This window comes from Scardinius erythrophthalmus, assembly GCF_964197995.2.
Source record: "Scardinius erythrophthalmus genome assembly, chromosome: 8".
Classification (NCBI taxonomy): Eukaryota; Metazoa; Chordata; class Actinopteri; order Cypriniformes; family Leuciscidae; genus Scardinius; species Scardinius erythrophthalmus.
Genome location: NC_138228.1, coordinates 42,678,613 through 42,696,373, shown reverse-complemented (window position 1 = coordinate 42,696,373; position 17,761 = coordinate 42,678,613). Strand labels below are relative to the sequence as shown.

General features: G+C 40.3%; 1 protein-coding gene across 1 annotated transcript in view; it reads left to right on the top strand.

Annotated features, from left to right (window-relative positions):
* cdon (cell adhesion associated, oncogene regulated) overlaps window positions 1-17,761 on the top strand; it is a 42,238-nt gene that overhangs the window by 13,407 nt on the left and 11,070 nt on the right. The window contains exons 2-12 of the mRNA XM_081373270.1: window positions 6,226-6,365; window positions 6,545-6,823; window positions 7,628-7,774; window positions 7,872-8,015; window positions 8,298-8,588; window positions 9,007-9,276; window positions 12,613-12,896; window positions 13,521-13,695; window positions 15,495-15,608; window positions 16,731-16,937; window positions 17,351-17,532. Of these exons, the coding sequence (XP_081229396.1) occupies window positions 6,293-6,365; window positions 6,545-6,823; window positions 7,628-7,774; window positions 7,872-8,015; window positions 8,298-8,588; window positions 9,007-9,276; window positions 12,613-12,896; window positions 13,521-13,695; window positions 15,495-15,608; window positions 16,731-16,937; window positions 17,351-17,532 (2,166 nt within the window). The 5' untranslated portion in view covers window positions 6,226-6,292. The remainder of the gene's footprint in view (window positions 1-6,225; window positions 6,366-6,544; window positions 6,824-7,627; window positions 7,775-7,871; window positions 8,016-8,297; window positions 8,589-9,006; window positions 9,277-12,612; window positions 12,897-13,520; window positions 13,696-15,494; window positions 15,609-16,730; window positions 16,938-17,350; window positions 17,533-17,761) is intronic.

The window sequence follows — 17,761 nt, the reverse complement described above, 5'->3', positions numbered from 1 at the left end:
GTTAAAGAACTGCATTAGCAAGCATTCTTGCTCGAGTCATCAGTAAAGTGATTTTACATACAGTGGGGAGAACAAGTATTTGATGCACTGCCAATTTTGCAGGTTTTCCTACTTACAAAGCATATAGAGGTCTGTAATTTTTATCATAGGTACACTTCACCTGTGAGAGACAGAATCTAAAACAAAAATCCAGAAAATCACATTGTATGATTTTTAAATAATGAATTAGCATTTTATTGCATGACATAAGTATTTGATCACCTACCCAACCAGTAAGAATTCTGGCTCTCACAGACCTCTTAGTTTTTCTTTAAGAAGCCCTCCTGTTCTCCACTCATTACCTGTATTAACTGCACCTGTTTGAACCTGTCCACACACTCAATCAAACAGACTCCAACCTCTCCACAATGGCCAAGACCAGAGAGCTGTGTAAGGACATCAGGGATAAAATTGTAGACCTGCACAAGGCTGGGATGGGCTACAGGACAATAGGCAAGCAGCTTGGTGAGAAGGCAACAACTGTTGGCGCAATTATTAGAAAATGGAAGAAGTTCAAGATGACGGTCAATCTCCCTCGGTCTGGGGCACCATGCACGATCTCACCTCGTGGGGCATCAACGATCATGAGGAAGGTGAGGGATCAGCCCAGAACTACACGGCAGGACCTGGTCAATGACCTGAAGAGAGCTGGGACCACAGTCTCAAAGAAAACCATAAGTAACACACTTCGCCGTCATGGATTAAAATCCTGCAGCGCACGCAAGGTCCCCCTGCTCAAGCCAGCGTATGTCCAGGCCCGTCTGAAGTTTGCCATTTACCATCTGGATGATCCAGAGGAGGAATGGGAGAAGGTCATGTGGTCTGATGAGACAAAAATAGAGCTTTTTGGTCTAAACTCCACTCGCCGTGTTTGGAGGAAGAAGAAGGATGAGTACAACCTCAAGAACACCATCCCAACCGTGAAGCATGGAGGTAGAAACATCATTCTTTGGGGATGCTTTTCTGCAAAGGGGACAGGACGACTGCACCATATTGAGGGGAAGATGGATGGTGCCATGTATCGCGAGATCTTGGCCAACAACCTCCTTCCAGCATGACAATGACCCGAAAAACACAGCCAGAAGCATCTCAAGGTCCTGGAGTGGCCTAGCCAGTTTCCAGACCTGAACTCAATAGAAAATCTTTGGAGGGAGCTGAAATTCTGTATTGCCGAGCGACAGCTCTGAAACCTGAAGGATTTGGAGAAGGTCTGTATGGAGGAGTGGGCCAAAATCCCTGCTGCAGTGTTTGCAAACCTGGTAAAGAACTACAGGAAACGTATGATCTCTGTAACAAAGGTTTCTGTACCAAATATTAAGTTCTGATTTTCTGATGTATCGAATACTTATCAGGGCTTGACATTAACTTTTTGAGGCACCTGTCCTTCGGACAAGTAAATTTATGTTTTACTTGTCCATGCACAAAAGTCACTTGTCCGGGTAAAGATTTATAATTTTATCGTTTATTTATTTTTTTGTGTTTTGTTAATGCAGAATTCGAACAAACCATTGAAAGCATCCAAACACTATTAATATTAATAAAATTCAGTTGAAAGAGTAGAAAGGAACGTGTCCCAAGAACAGAGTTCCCCTTCAACAAGAAATAAGGATCTCCAGACTCCATAATACAAAGTAATACTTTCCTCGCTGGTGTGCAGTGTATCACCAGAGGAAGTGGTGACTCTTGTAGGTATCCTCAGTATTTGCAAGCTAGCTAGACTTACTGTATACTATACCTAAAATAATTTTGTAAACATAGAGATGCACCGATTACAATTTTTTAGGCCGATTCCAGTTTTTCATTGAGTTTGACCTGCCGATTCCGATTTATTTTTTTTCTAACCACTTTACAGCACACACAAATATTTATTTTTGATCTTTTCTTTAACCCTTTCACGCGTAAGTTTAAAATATTCTAACTGACACCCCCCACCCCCAGAGTGAGTTTTTTCAAGGCGAACATTCCCTTTAATGTTTCCATGGCGACGCGTCAGGCGATACACCGCAGCCACAATAGTACTGTATGACAGATGTGTCGCTTTTATTTCGCTTTTCCTTTTTTATTCAAAATATTCACAAACTTGCTTACCATGTCATCAATCAGCTGATATCCCGATTCTCAAATACGTGTAAGTGAGTGTGTTTGGTTGTTTAAAAACCTATATAAATAATCTTGATCTATAACATGAGATGGGCGCCGCACGTGAATTCATCATTTTCTCCCGAAATAAATGCAAGAACGTGGCCGGTGAACTGAGAAGAATAGAGTAAACTTTATAGTTACTTCCACTATGTTTGTCTGATATGAATAACACATGTTGGCAAATTATATTTGAATAGATTGTTATTGCTGCTTCCACGGATATCAGTGTGTCTTTTACAAACTGTATTGTATTGTTTTACTCGTGCTTATGTGTATTTAAATATCTGAAACCTAAAATAAACATTATGAGGTTAAAAACACTGCTTAGTTGTGATATGAATATGACAGCGCTGAACGCGTCCGACTCTGGCTCAGCGCCAGCCAACGCGCGAAAGCACAGTTTGAATCTGGCAGTTATGCGACGTCTCAAATCGGTAAAATTAAATCTGTAAAATTATAGACGTAAGTAACATGGCATTTTATTTTGTTTGAAATTTAACTTGTCCATTGGGACAACTAATTTTCTCTTCCACTTGTCCTACAAAAAAATCCACTTGTCCCGGACAAGCGGACAAGCCTTAATGTCGAGCCCTGCTTATGTCATGCAATAAAATGCAAATTAATTACATAAAAATCATACAATGTGATTTTCTGGATTTTTGTTTTAGATTCCGTCACTCACAGTTGAAGGGTACCTATGATAAATATTACAGACTTCTACATGCTTTGTAAGTGGGAAAACTTGCAAAATCGGCAGTGTATCAAATACTTGTTCTCCCCACTGTAAATAGGTTAATGTTTGTAATCCTCTCTGTTTGTTAGCCCCTTGCTTCCTTCTGCAATGTTTTCCCTTTGCCCTTAATCTTCTCTTTTGATGTGGCCTGTATGATGGATATCTTCAGCAGGTATAGGGGACTTCCCTTCCCTTCCACTATCAGACATGTCTCGGCACTCTGTTACCCTCTCTCTCTCTCTCTCTCTCTCTCTCTCTCTCTCTCTCTCTCTCTCTCTCTCTCTCTCTCTCTCTCTCTCTCTCTCTCTCTCTCTCTCTCTCTCTCTCTCTCTCTCTCTCTCTCTCTCTCTCTCTCTCTCTCTCTCTATACTTATATCTCTGTTATTGAAGGCTCTAGACTGATCTAATTCCCTGCTTGTCTCTCTTGCCTGCATTTTGTTGTAGCTGCCTGTCTCTCTCTCTGATGGAGGACAGCAGATATCCTGCAAAGTGTCTCTCTGCCCTGAGCCTAGCACATACAGGCGGATGTCAAAAGAAAGGCACAAAGATAAAACATAGGAATGATGCTTGTGTTTCCTCGTCATGCCAGATCTGTTGCAGAGATAGCAAGAGGCACAGCGGTACTCAGATATCTCAATCCAGGGTTATACTTACCCCTCCAGGGTACATACCATCACCTTCTAAGCATACACTCGTACACATGGGGCGATGTTGCCCATCTTTGTCTGTGTGTTCCATTTAAGGCTGTCGCTATTGTTGTAATTATATATTATTATTCTGGGAGTGAAAAGATTGTTTCCACTGATGGCATAGGGGCACTGCAGAGGGCTTGTTGGGACTCATGGACAAAGACATGCTTCACTTAGAATCCTTGGGCTGAAGAACCATGTACACACACGTTTATAGCACTTCATACACATTTACTCTTGAGATCTGCTTAATTTAGACTAACTTTTCTAAAGTTTCTATGAAATTTGTGTAGATTACAGAAGTGTGTAGATTTATTTAAGGCCTGTCTGCATTGCTCCCCTCTTGCCTGTCGTGGTGTATTTTATGTTTGTCAAGTGCAGACACACTCCCCTATTCTCACCCTGCTTTTTGGGGTGACCCCAAGGGGTGGGGCTATGACTGGCAGACACCCGCTGACTTTCTGCTCTCCTGTGACCCTTGACTTCTGGTTTAGAGGGGGCGTGAGCGGGAGGCTGGAAGAGTTTATTATTTCCTGTGTTTCCTACTTCGTCTTCCTCTGAGTGGTCCCGCGGGGGGCGGGGGAGATGATATGTATACATGTTTGATGCTTTGGTTTTTAGGTCACATTGTAGCTAAAATGCATGTTGGGAAGGTAGATTCATTCATAATGCAACAATTAACTAGATTTTTACATCCAACACTCATCCAAAGCCTGCGTCACAATGTTAAGGTGTTGTGGGTAGTTGACAAGGTGTTGCAGTGTGGTTGCTAATATGTTCTTGTGTGTTTTAGCACAATGCTATTAGGTGTTTGGGGTGCTATGAATGATTGATAGGGAATTGTTATGTGGATTGTAGGGTGTTATGAGTGGTTGCCAGCTGGTTGACAAAGGAGCCCACTCCCTAGTTTGGTCTCAAGATATAGCCTAACTCGTGCTTCAGTCTAAGTTTATGGGACTTTTTATTGTTTAATTAATAGGACACTTATTCTCAGCAATGTGCATAATTTGAGCTATCATGTCTTTTGCACACTATAAGAAATAGTTGCTAATAATGATGCTCATCATAGCAAGCACTGCTAAAGAAAAATGGTAAAGAGAAATAAGCAAGACAGGAGAAGGTATTAGTACGCTTGAGTGTGAGTAAATTTGAGCGTGTGTGTCCTGTCACAGACCTGTTCAGCTCTAGTGGTCTCACCCAGACATCACTCCTTTAATTTGACCCAGTCGAGTGGCCTGTCCTTTGGGGTGATGTTGGGCTGGGCTCAGAGCCCCATGGCACCCACAGTATGAATATCACAGCTGGGTGGCCATTGTCCACCAGCCCCTGGCCCAAACTACACTCACAGACCAGGAGCCTGTGATCAAAGGCCCTCCGGATTAACGCAGCCCAGATACAGAGGACCGGCTCTAGGGGAGGGATGGGTTCAAAAGCAAAGAAGAATGCTCCTAATTACACTCCTTTCACTCCTTTCCGTGTCTCACCCTTTGGGTGCTCCCCTTGTCTTCCTTTCCAAGGGCGTTTGAGATTGTGAGTGTGTGAACGCCATGTGTAGACTCTTCAGGCTACAGTGAGTCTGTGAGAAAGCAGTGCACTGTGACAGGATAGTGATATTAAGAGTAGACCACAAGCAGATCCCTTAAATGCAGTCCATCAGAGATGAGCAGAAACGAAGGGGGCAAAAGAGAGGAAAGGAGAAGATGGATTGTAGGTTGAGGATGGGTGGGGGACATAGAGGTTCAGGAATTTCTGTTTCATCAGAGAAGCACTTTGTGGGAATGGGTAATAGATCAGCAGAAAGAAATTTCTCATTGGGGGAAGTCTGTGTGAGATAATGGCTTGTATAAGGGGATGTGTCATAAAGATTATTAAAAGTATTGTTTAGGATTAACTGAAAAATATTTGGTGTTGTTATTCCCACAAGCTGAATCTCTCAGCCAGCTACAGATGAAAGATGAAAACAGTGCTACTCGATATCTGTATAAAGAGTAGGCCTATATGTGGGTAGCTTTAATTATTGGTGCTTACCATTTACCATTTGGTGCTTACCAATTATTGGTGCTTACCATTTGTGCTACAGTCATGAATGTTACATTAATTTGTGTTTCTTTTTTAAGAGACGTGTGCTATAACCTTTCTATGAGATCAGAATTGCGTTTTTCATCTGGTGAACAATAATATTCTAAAAAAAATCACAGATTTGCATTGGAAGGAGCAACCTAAACCATATCTTGGGAGAGTATAAGTATCGTAAAGACTTAAGACCCACAACACCCTATCAACCATTTAGTTAAAACTACTTAGAGCAACCTTAATTTAATATGGACATTGTTTTATTAGTTATTTTGTTCATTCTTTCTACATGCATTTTTTTATTGTTCTTTATGATAACATAAGTTCTAACAGCTCTTTATGACACATTTTATCTGATTTAAATACATTTTATGAAGACCGTATTATGAAGATTTTCCTCCACAATCAACACAAAATGTGGCAAAATTATACACATTCTATGTTTGGCTTGTAACTGCCTTTGTTGTCATTAACCATGTTCAGCTTTTCAGTCATCGTATTGGCCATGAATGTTTTTTAATATTTCTAATTTGTCTTTATGCATTTCAGGTGTGGAGTGTGTGTGGAGGGGGTGTGTGTTAGGCCCCAGGTTAGTGCACAGAGGTGAAACAGCGTCATGGAGGACGGTGGCCTGAGATTATTGTCCGCTGTGCTGTGTGTGTGCCATACCCTCCTCCTCAACTGCCCATGTGAGTAACACACACACAAAAAAAAAAATGTTAGCACACGCCTATGTCGAGCAATTGGAATTGAAACCACGTACAATGGTCCAAACTAGTCTTCTCAGCTGGTTTGAAGGAATAATAATTATGGATTATGGTCTGCTGATCTATTTCCTTTCTTTTCTTTCTCCGTCTGTCTTCTTCAGCTGTTCTGTCTCTCTCTTTTCGTGTGGAACCTCTCTCTGTGGTTCAGAAGCAAGGCGGAGCGGTCCATCTGCATTGCACGCCGCGTCCAGCTACAGCCAGACTCAGCTGGCTATTTCAGGGTCGACCACTAGACCCCAGCCACCAGTCTGGAGTGGAACTTAGTCCAGGCTCCCTCTCACTGCCATCCCTCCAACCGGCTTTCACGGGCTCCTACCAGTGCATGGCTCACTCCGAGACAGGCTCCATCATCAGCCGCCATGCACGAGTGCTCATTGCAGGTAGGCGCATATAATCACACTCATAGTATGCTGACAAATACATTCTCAGTGCAGCTGTAAGAGCAACACTCCTACAAGAATGCACTTCAAAGAGGTTGCTGGTGAAGAAAGACAGGAAGTATCAGAAGGCGGATTTCTCGAGCCATTAACACTGTTAGAATGGCCAACCATAGATGAGTGTTGGAAGGGAAGGAAATGGGTCTTTCTTTTCAGTCTGGCACTTATCCAGACACCTCTTCAGCAGTATCCTTAATGAGCCCAGGGTTTTCCTGTGTCGTACTGAGAGCTGATGCCGGGAAGGGCGACCTATCGGACGCAACCCCTCTGCGTTCGACCCAGGGTCTGATCAGGGTTGCAGATAAGGCTGCATTATTCAGTGGAAAGCACATGTTCTCTGCCAATCACAATCCAATATAAACACCTCATTGACAGAAGGTCTTTGTGTGAAGTGCTGCTGCTATGAATGGATATACCAGTTTATTACACAGTTCTCACAAATGTTTAATTCTGATTGGTCAGTTGCCACATTTTTGGTTAGATATTTTGTATAATGATTGTTGAACTTAATAATTTACCATCTGTGCTAGTTTCCTGTCTGTCATATAACGCCACAGCTTCCTTCTACTTAAAATCAATATTTTGTTCATTGTTGTTCATGTTCATTTATTGGTTTACTTCATAGGTAGTCATCTAAAAAGCAGGATAATGTTCAATCAGCTGGTCATCTCACAAAATAAACCCCTTCAGAGTTCTTTTACACATTGCTGTGAAGTGATTGAGTACTCTTACGGTTTCTTCATTCAGATATTGAGGAGTTTGCGGAGACCCATCGGAGATCATTTACTGTAAATAAGGGAGACACTGCTGTTATTGAATGCCCACTTCCTCGCAGCAATCCGCCTGCTCTGCCACGCTACCGGATACGGGGGAAATGGCTGGAACAGTCTACAGGTACAGACGAGACGGCCTCAAATGCCAAACCCTTCAGGAAACACATGAAGATACAAATGAACAATTCGAAAGTTTGTTTCTTTTGTCTGTTTTTCAGATGAGTATTTAATCCTGCCCTCCGGGAACCTTCAGATTGTGTCAGTGTCTTCAGAACATCAGGGCATGTATAAGTGTGGTGCTTATAATCCTCTAACCCGAGAGACTCAAGTAGAAGCTCATGGCACTAAACTCATAGTCAAAGGTTGGTTGAGCAAACTCTATTAGTTTTTTCTCTAGGTATCACAAAGTTTTGAGAGTTTAACATCTGATTTCCCACATAGATCATCGTTTTTATAAATTATGATGCTGTAAAAATAAGCATCTATATATTCTGAATGTTTTTTTTTTTTCTGGGTGTGTACTGTAAATTAAAATTGCATGTAATATATCTGAAAGAATGAAGAATTATGGATTTAGTAGAACAATCTTGCAAATATGATGGGAAGACGACTAATTAAACGACTGCATTCTTTCTTTCATGTAGATTCAGAAGGATCTTCACCTGTAAGGATTGTCTATCCCATCACCCCTCGCAATCTTACAGTGGACCAGTCTGGATCTCTGACCCTAGAGTGTGTCGTATCAGGAAGTCTTTCTTCAAAAGTCAAATGGTTTAAAGATGGGGCGGAGCTTTCATTGAGCTCCAAATGGATGTTGTTGCATAGAAACCTGGTGTTGAATGACGTTCAACTGAGTGATGGAGGACATTATTGCTTCTCTGTTCTGACTGACCGTGGAGCTGTGGTCAGTTTCAACTACACTGTGAATGTGCTTGGTAAGGAAATATTATTAGTATACCGTCATGTTACCAAGGTTTAGGGTAGCTTAATCCATGTAGTTCAGGTTCCTCTCAAGTTCCTCAACTATTTTATTGCTCACTGCATGAAGGTTTTCCAATTTCCAAGTCAGAATTTCAAATGTCCTACTTGGAAAACGTGCAATAAAATGAGACATTATGTAAAACTTATTTGCTCAGTAATAAAACCTGTTTTGCAAATGTTTGTACAACTGCGCAACAAATGGAAGCATTGCCATTTTGTTTCTTTATACATAATTTCCAAACAATGAACAACAGAATGATCGGATGACGGTAATATTTAGAAGAAATATCCCACATTCCATCAGTAATAGTTCATGTGGAGTATTATTTCATTATGTGTATAATAAATCCAGCACGCTTCTCCTCTTTACAGCGCGAGTAAGCATCCTGCGAGGTTTGTCAGATCAGGCTGTGACTGTGGGCTCCTCTGTGAGATTTACCTGTGCTGCCAGTGGTAGTCCAACCCCCAAAATCACATGGCTCCACAACTCTGCCCCTCTCTCGCCGTTACCCCACCTTCAAATCTCTGGCCTCTCCCTTCATATATCTTCAGTGACGGTTCAAGATCAGGGAATCTACCAGTGCCTGTTTGACAATGGCATTAGCTCTGCACAATCGGCAGGAAGACTCAGTGTTCAATCAGGTAAGACGATGCTCCACTGCACTCTATAGCAACTACCCAGAACACCGTAGCAAAACCTTCTGTTCTACCCAGAACACCCCTTAGAACTGTTATAAAGGGTTTCATTTTATATATATAATTTATAGAGTTTAGCGCCTTAAAATTATCTGATCGCAAACAGAGAAGTGAAATCTGGTTGAAGAGTCACTATAGAAATTTCTGCATACCAGGGTTACAGTACTTTCACCATTGTAGATGCTCAGTGTGTCCCAAGTTCATCTAACTTTGTGATGTGAATGACACAATTTCACGTGCTTCAGTAATTTATTTGCGTTAAATGATTTTGAATTAATCGCATGCGTTAACTTTGACAGTCTAAATATATTATATTATATTATATTATATTATATTATATTATATTATATTATATTATATTATATTATATTATATTATATTATATTATATTATATTATATTATATTATATTATATTATATATACACACACACATTTAAAGCAGTGTTTTACCAGCAGAAGATACAGGTTTACCATACAGTGAGTTGGGACAGTATATCCTTCCAGCAGGGCAGAGAGTTTAGCTGGAGTTTGGTTGGAGAAGGGGGAGTTGGGGTGTGTGTATTTGGCTGGCAATGAGAAGGCTGTGAGAGCGAGCTTTGTGCGTGCTGTTGGGGATAAGCTCTTGGACAGCGGAATGTAAGGAGTAACTACACAAGGTTATGACGAGGACCAGACCACCCAGCTGTCAACATCACACACAACTAGCCCTATATTTATTAATACACATCTCTCTCACACACAGCCCTCCCCTGACCTCCTCTGAGGCTGTTCCTCAGCCTTGTTTTGTGTCTCCAAACATGATTGATAAGCTTAGAGATATGCAGACTTCAGAATAGATAAAATATGAAGGAGGTCTTTTTCAAATGTTGGCTCGTATCACTTTTTTCCTGGCTCAGCTACAAGAGTGATTTATTTTGCACTGATAAAATTCAGGTCAGTGTAAAAGCAGAGTTGTTTATGTTTAACGGCAAGATTTGAGATAGATATGTAATCCGTAGGCTGCTGGAAAAGGAATAAACAGCATTAGACGTGATCCGCTATTTTGCGAAGGATGCTGATTGGACTTATGTTCTTAAAGACCCCATGAAATGTCTTGACGTGTACTGTTTAATTTCCTGTTCTTGACGTGGTTTAATTTCCTCGTTGTTTTATAGGCTTTAGTTTGTCACAACCATTGACAATGCTATTCCTATAGCCTTTCCTATTCAAAGGCAGACGGAGGGGCATGATCAATCTAGAGAACATTTGATTGGACAGAAATGTGTATATGCCCCAGTGAACAAGATGAGTCATCAATATTTTTTTGTTTGTTTTCCTAGTAGATAATTAAGTCAATTTTAAGGCCTCCAATAAGCCTTCCTGGTGAGTTGGGATGATGTACAGCCCGAGCGCAGTCTGAGGCCTGACTGTTCCTCTCAAACTTGCTTTCTGTGTCTCTGTCTCTCCCTTGTAATGTTTAAATTGTACCCTGCGCGCCAATCATAAATGATCGTGCACATGTGAGTCACAAAGGAGAAAGACCTACTGTACAGAAAAAGAGACAAGATCAAAGCATCAGAACAATATTTACTGTATCTTGCTTTCATTAGTGGTATTTGCTAAGGCACGCATCACTATTACTATTGCTCATACTTACGGTTAGGGTTTTGAACAAACCCGTAACTTAAGTAAGTATAACCTAAGATTTGGCTCCAGTACTGTTCGTGCTATGGAAATGAGTACCTCATATTGACTGGTAGATGAAAAAGTAGAATTTTTTTTTTACTGTGGGCCCGTCCCAATACCCACACTTGCAGTCTTTGCACTTGACCACTTGTTTACATACATGTAGCATTTAGGCCCAAGTGTTCAAGTAGTTAAAAAAAAGAGCACATGTGTGTGGAGCTAGTGTGCATTAAGGGCACTGAGCCTCTGTATTGTCTGACCTAGGACAGTCTTGCACACATGCTCTTTCAAGTGGCCTCGGCCGCAAGTCTGGGCATTGGGACAGGCCCATAGACTTATTTTGAAGGAGGAACCAGAGTCAGACCAGAATGCCATGACTTGGAGGTGAGCTCCGTACTCGTGCCAGTAAGCAGCTATACAATGTCCCAGCAGCAACCATGCAGATCACCCTAGCACAGGGGTGGGCAAACTCAGTCCTGGAGGGCCACTGTCCTGCAGAGTTTAGCTCCATCTATAATCAAACACACCTGAACAAGCTATTCAATGTCTTCAGGATAACTAGAAGGCTATAGGCTGGTGAGTTTTATCAGGGTTAGAGCTAAACTCCACAGGACAGTGGCCCTCAAGGACTGAGTTTGCCAATCCCTGCCCTAGCAACAGCCTGGCAACCTCAAACTGAGTCCTAGCATGGTTAGTATTACTCAAATTCTGTTCATTCTTTTTAAATGCCAGGTGTAAGACAGTGGCTTACCCTTAAATTATTCAGGGCTTGCCCTATGGCTCAAACAGGACATGATTGGAAGGTGGGTATGTTGAGCTGGTGTATTCTCTCTGGTATTTTAATGGCAGATGGTTGGAATGTGTGGTGGCTGGCTGCAGGCCCAGTTTGAGCTCTAGTGTTACTGACTCTGAGGCTGTTTGTTTTGTAAGGTAAACCAGTGCCACACACCCAACAACTGAGAATGAGAGACCCCAAGAACCAGCAACAAACCTCACCTCTCCTACAACTGCTTTTCAGCTGTTTAGCTGGGATTATTCAGTTGCTATCTGACTCTTACTCTGCAGTGACTTGAATATTGTAATGTGTATACAACACGCACAGTGCACGGCTACTCAAACATCGAAAAGAAATCCACATGTGTGCAAGTTTACGTCATCTTTCACTAAATCCAAGTTCACAAAAATTCTGTTCAGATGATCGACTGCCAAGCCAGTGTCAGAAACTAATGTTGCTTCTAAATAGCATGGATTACCAAGTGGACCATTCTGGTGGGGTTTAAGAAAATAATTAAATGAATAATAGAATGTTATTAAACATTCCTTCGCAGCTTTTTTTATTTTAATGCCAAAGTTGAAAATGTAAATGTTTCTAGTCTTGCATATTGCAAAGTACTATAGCTGTGTTTAACAATTCTATATACAGTACAGTACTGTGCTCATACTTGAAAGGTAAACTGGTAACACTTTTAATGTGATGTAGTTACACGTTACATGTACTCACTATAGTAATAACAGAAAATTATGCTTAAGTTCAAGCAACTAACCTAACTCTAACCATAACCTTTCCCTATAAGTAGTAAGTAGTTAATTGATATTACATTTTTATTCCTCTACAGAACCACAGTCTAGTTCCATGTCTGGAGTTCCAATGGAGACGCAGCCTTCTGTCCTCCCTATCCAGAGTGATGAGGGTGATGAACTGTTCCTCTCCATGGGCGAGGAGGGGCTTGGAGAAACTATAGGACAGCCCACTGAGAGAATCAACGACAAACCTACGCCAGAAGCACCAATCATAATCAGCCCACCGCAAACGCACAAACCCAACATGTATGATCTAGAGTGGCGAGCAGGTCGGGACTGGGGCATCCCTATCAATGCATACTTTGTAAAATACCGCAAGGTAAGAAATCACAAAGTATGCTCATTTTCTGTTATTAATGTTTTACTGATGTACTTCTTAAGAGGGGCACAAAATGTAGACTATTACTACCCCGTCAAGAATGACTGAATCTCGCTTCACCCTCTTCTTTTTCCTTGACGTTAGTTATAAGGTCAGATTTATAGCTATTAGATTTGAGAATGAGCACATAGTCATAACAACGCCCTGTGCCGTTTACTGCAAAGTCAGTGCTAATACAATTCAGCAGTCTTTGCCAGCCAAGAGCGTTTTGGTAAGAAGTTGGTCATTTCCTCTTTAAAAGCCTGTGTTTTCTTCAATAATAAGCTCCCTTGACTAATAAAACTGCTCTGGTTCTTTTCAAGATTGCATTGGCAGCGCTTGTCACATTGGCTCAGGAATAAATTACATAGCTTGTGCTTTCAGGAATAGTTGAGTGGGTTTATCTTTTGTTATGATTCAGAGTAGGACAACAAGAAAGAAGTTACTGTTCTTTGTTGAACTTTATGTGCAGTATGTGCAAAGTCACACAGAATATGAGGGTTGAAACGAAACGGCCATGTGCTTGAGATCTCTGCATACGGTAAGACTGTTCCCTGATTGTGCATGTGCTGTATGTCCCTGTAGGTGGACGACATGGGGAATGTGGTGGGGAACTGGCACACAGTGCGGGTGCCAGGCAGTGAGAAGTCTCTGCCCCTGTCTGAGCTGGAGCCGTCCAGCCTGTATGAGGTTCTGATGGTGGCCCGCAGCGCCGCAGGAGAGGGTCAGCCCGCCATGCTGACCTTCCGCACTGGAAAGGGTGAGAACATATATACATAGTACTTTGCAAAAAAAAAATACAATACTGTGCAAAAGTCTTGGGCATGTTAGTACCAGTGGCGATTTCTTTAAGACTGCACGGGAAGCTCGGCTTCCCCTATAATGTCAAAAAAATGAATGGTCAAATATGTACTATTGTATTAACATTTTATTGACTAAAATGCGTTAGAAGACGTTCGTCTCAAAGACGAGTTCGTTCAGAATCAGTTACATACAGCAGGTCGGCTGACTCGATTTCCTTACATTCCCGTAGCGTCACAGTGCATTTCCCCGTTGAAGCCCAGCTTCCATTGACTTCTATGGGGCTGCTTCAAACGGTTTTTTTCAGCGCTTCGAAACTAGACGGTCATTGGATAAATGCTGCGATTATGTCCCGCCCATGGAAGCTCAGCTTCTCTGGGGGTGAACGGGGAGTGGGCTGGCCCGGACTCCGGGCTTCCGCGTGATGATTGGAGGGTCTGTCGAAAGGCTGTGTCTCCTTTTGATTGACAGCGATTTCATACAATAAAAAGTCGCTGATGTTGAAGCTGTTCGAGCTCAGTCCCATCGCGGATTTTTCAAAGACAAACTGCTGCAACTTATTTCTTGGTATTTTCTTGTCGAAATTTCTAGCCAATTTTTATAATACATTTCACTCAATTATACATTTATACCTTTATTATATTATTACTTATTATATTTTTTTAATATTATTATTATTAGTAATAATTCAAAAATAATAAAAAAATATCTTATTATTAGTAGAATTATTATTATACTTTATTATATTATTATTTCTACCTTTATTATTTTATTACATTCATTTTTCACAGAGCATTTTCTTGAAAAGGAACGTAGAATTTACGTATAAATAAATGAATATTTTTTATAATGTAGGCCGAAAATGAGCTTCCCCTCTTTGAAAGACCAGCAGCCGCCACTGGTTAGTACAGTAGTAGTTTCACCAAAATATTTTCACACTGCCCGGCCAAAAAATAAAATAAAAAATTCGCTGTTTTGATTTAAATAAGCAAATGCTTAAGAGTCTATGATTGGATCATTATTGCACTGATTATTGTTTCTAGCATGTTATATGAATATGGCCATATTCCAGGATGACAATGCCAAGATTTATCAGGCTGAAATTTATGAAAGAATATTTAGGAGGGAGCATGAAGAATCATTTTCACACATGAATCGACAGACCTTAAATTCATTGAAATTCATTGGGATGTGCTGGAGGAGACTTTACAGAGGGCTTGACTCTTGCATTGTCAATACAAGATCTTAACCAAAAATCGATGCCCCTCTTGATGGAAAAAAGTTTGTGATGTTATTTACATCAAGAGATGCAAATTTTGGTCATTATTTTTCTTCATTTGAAAGAAATTAATATGTTGATTAAATTGATCAAAAGTGACAGTAAAGATGTTACTTTATTTCAAATATTATAAAATTATTATTATTTGTTTTTTTTATTCATCAAAAAATCTTTTCACCATTGATAATAATAAGATCATTTGCTTACCAAATAGGCATATTGGAATGATTTCTGATGGATCATGTGGCATGTGAGCTTTGCCATTACAGGAATAAATTACAAAATGTATAAACTAGAAAACAGTTATTTTAATTTTCACAGTCACAATGTTACTGTTTTTACTTTATTTCTGAGCAAATAAATGTAGCCTCAGTGAGCATAAGATACTTCATTAAGAATTATATTATTAATTTTAATGATCATGCTGTATCAGCATTAGGAATCAAATTGATTTTTTTCTTTCTTTCTCTCCCTCTCAGAGAGAACTTCCCCCAGTAAGAATCCCTCCAAGGCTCCAATTGTGTCTCTTCCAGAGAAAGTGCCGGAAGATAAAACCACTAACACTTATTATGGAGTGGTTATACATGACAGAGGTAAGAGGACATCCCAAAACCATATTGCACCACTTCTGCTTACTAATTATCAGTGATATACTTAAATTTAAATCTTGTCATGTGTGCTCTGTAGACACGCCTATGCTGCTTTTCCCCCCATATAGTGGAAACATATTGTGACCAGGGTCTGTTAAGCTCCAAAAAGCACTACAAATTTAGTCTACACAACCTTTTTATTTTATTTTGAGTCTTCTGAAGCCATAAAATAGCCTTATGGTCACAATAGAGTGGTGCAGGGATGACAACACAACCCAGAAGACTAATTCTTCCCTCGATCCCTCGAGATTTTCCCATGGGTTTTTTATTTATTTTTATTTATGAGTAAAATAAAGCCTGTGGTAAATATAATTAGACGCTACTTTGACGTTTTGTTCTACATCGTAATTTACACCCATACTGAAAACGCAAATTTTGAATGTTTTGTTTCTTTGTGAAAATGTATGTTGCTTATAAGTAACTATATAAGAACGTTTGGGCTGTGAGTGTGTGCAGTTTACGTTGTAGAACAAGTTAAGTTAAGTTTACCACTGGCTTTGTTTTACTTATAAAATGAAAACCACCATTATAAAACCCCATAGGAAAGTCTCGAGGGAACCAGTGCCGAATTAGTCTTTCAGGTTTTGACTTCATCCCTGCACAACTCTGTAATAAGAGTGCATAAAAGTTGTTCAGAATTTCTTCTTTTGTGTTCCATTACAAAATACGACATAAGAGCAAGTAAACGATGACAGAATCATATTGGGTGAAGTATTCTTAGATTGTGTGTGTGTGTGTCCACATTTAAATCCTAATGGGTTTGGGCCCACTGTTATTTGCCACATAAATTTTGCTCTGTCTTTCTCTCTTTGCTTGCGTCTCTGTGTCTATGGCTCAGAGCCCATTCAGTAAGTACTCAATTGACTCTGGCATGCTGTGGATCTGTTATGTGTGTTGGTTTATTTTATCTTCGTCTGCTCTTTTGGTCTTTTCACTGATTGGATGTTGAGGTCACATTTTGCACTTGACATAAAAGCTGTTGTTTATTTTTGGAAAACAAAATAATTAGGGTTTAGATTGCATTTACTTTTTACTAACTTCTGATTGGTTGGTTTCATCCCTAAGTTCCCGAGGCCCCAGATCGCCCAACTATCTCTATGGCAACAGAAAGCTCCGTCTATGTCACATGGATCCCACGAGCCAATGGTGGCTCTCCAATCACGGCCTTTCGAGTGGAGTACAGGAAACAAGGCCGCAGTGGTGACTGGATCGTGGCGGCCGATAATATCTCACCACTTAAACTGTCTGTGGAAGTGCGTAACCTGGAACCAGGTGAGGGGGAAATTTGTGAAAACTTGGAAAAACTGATTCCCAGACCTAATTAATATTATTTAAAAATACTATATTTATAGTTTATGATAACAATTGTTAATTAAATATTGTTATTCATGTTTATCATAGTTTTATCTAATTATTTTAATAATAATAATAATAATATAATAATATTAAGTATTTAAAAGTCATGGAAAATTAAATTTTAATATATTAATATAATACTTATTAATATAATACTAGTTATAATTGTTTTATTGACTAAAGAATTAAAATCGATGTGCGTGTGTGTGTAAAACCTGTTACATGCACTTGAAAATGTGAAAACCTGAGAAAAAACATCCAAATTTGTATAAAAGTGGTTTACTGGGGACATAAATGTATGATGGGCTTAATAAATCTTTTCATGACAGGTTCCACATACCGTTTCCGTGTCATTGCCATGAATAACTATGGTGAAAGCCCTGCTAGCGCCACCTCCAGGCCGTACCAGGTCTCCTCGTCGAATCCACCCGTCTCGAACCGTCCGGTCGCTGGCCCTCACATCTCTTCCACTGACGCTGTCAGTGATACTCAGATAATGTTACGCTGGACTGTGAGTATACTTGTAAGCAACCACACGAATGCATTAAAATCACATTCTGTAACTGCCAAATAATCTACAATTACTAAAATTCATTAGCTCTGCCTCTGACACACAACCTGAGCTGCCCATCTAGCTTTTAATGCAGCGCATCATAAAGTCCAATGCTGACACAAAGGCTTTTACTAACAGTAGGCAACAAAATATGCAACTGTTTTGGCTAAAATAAAGGCAGCTGCCT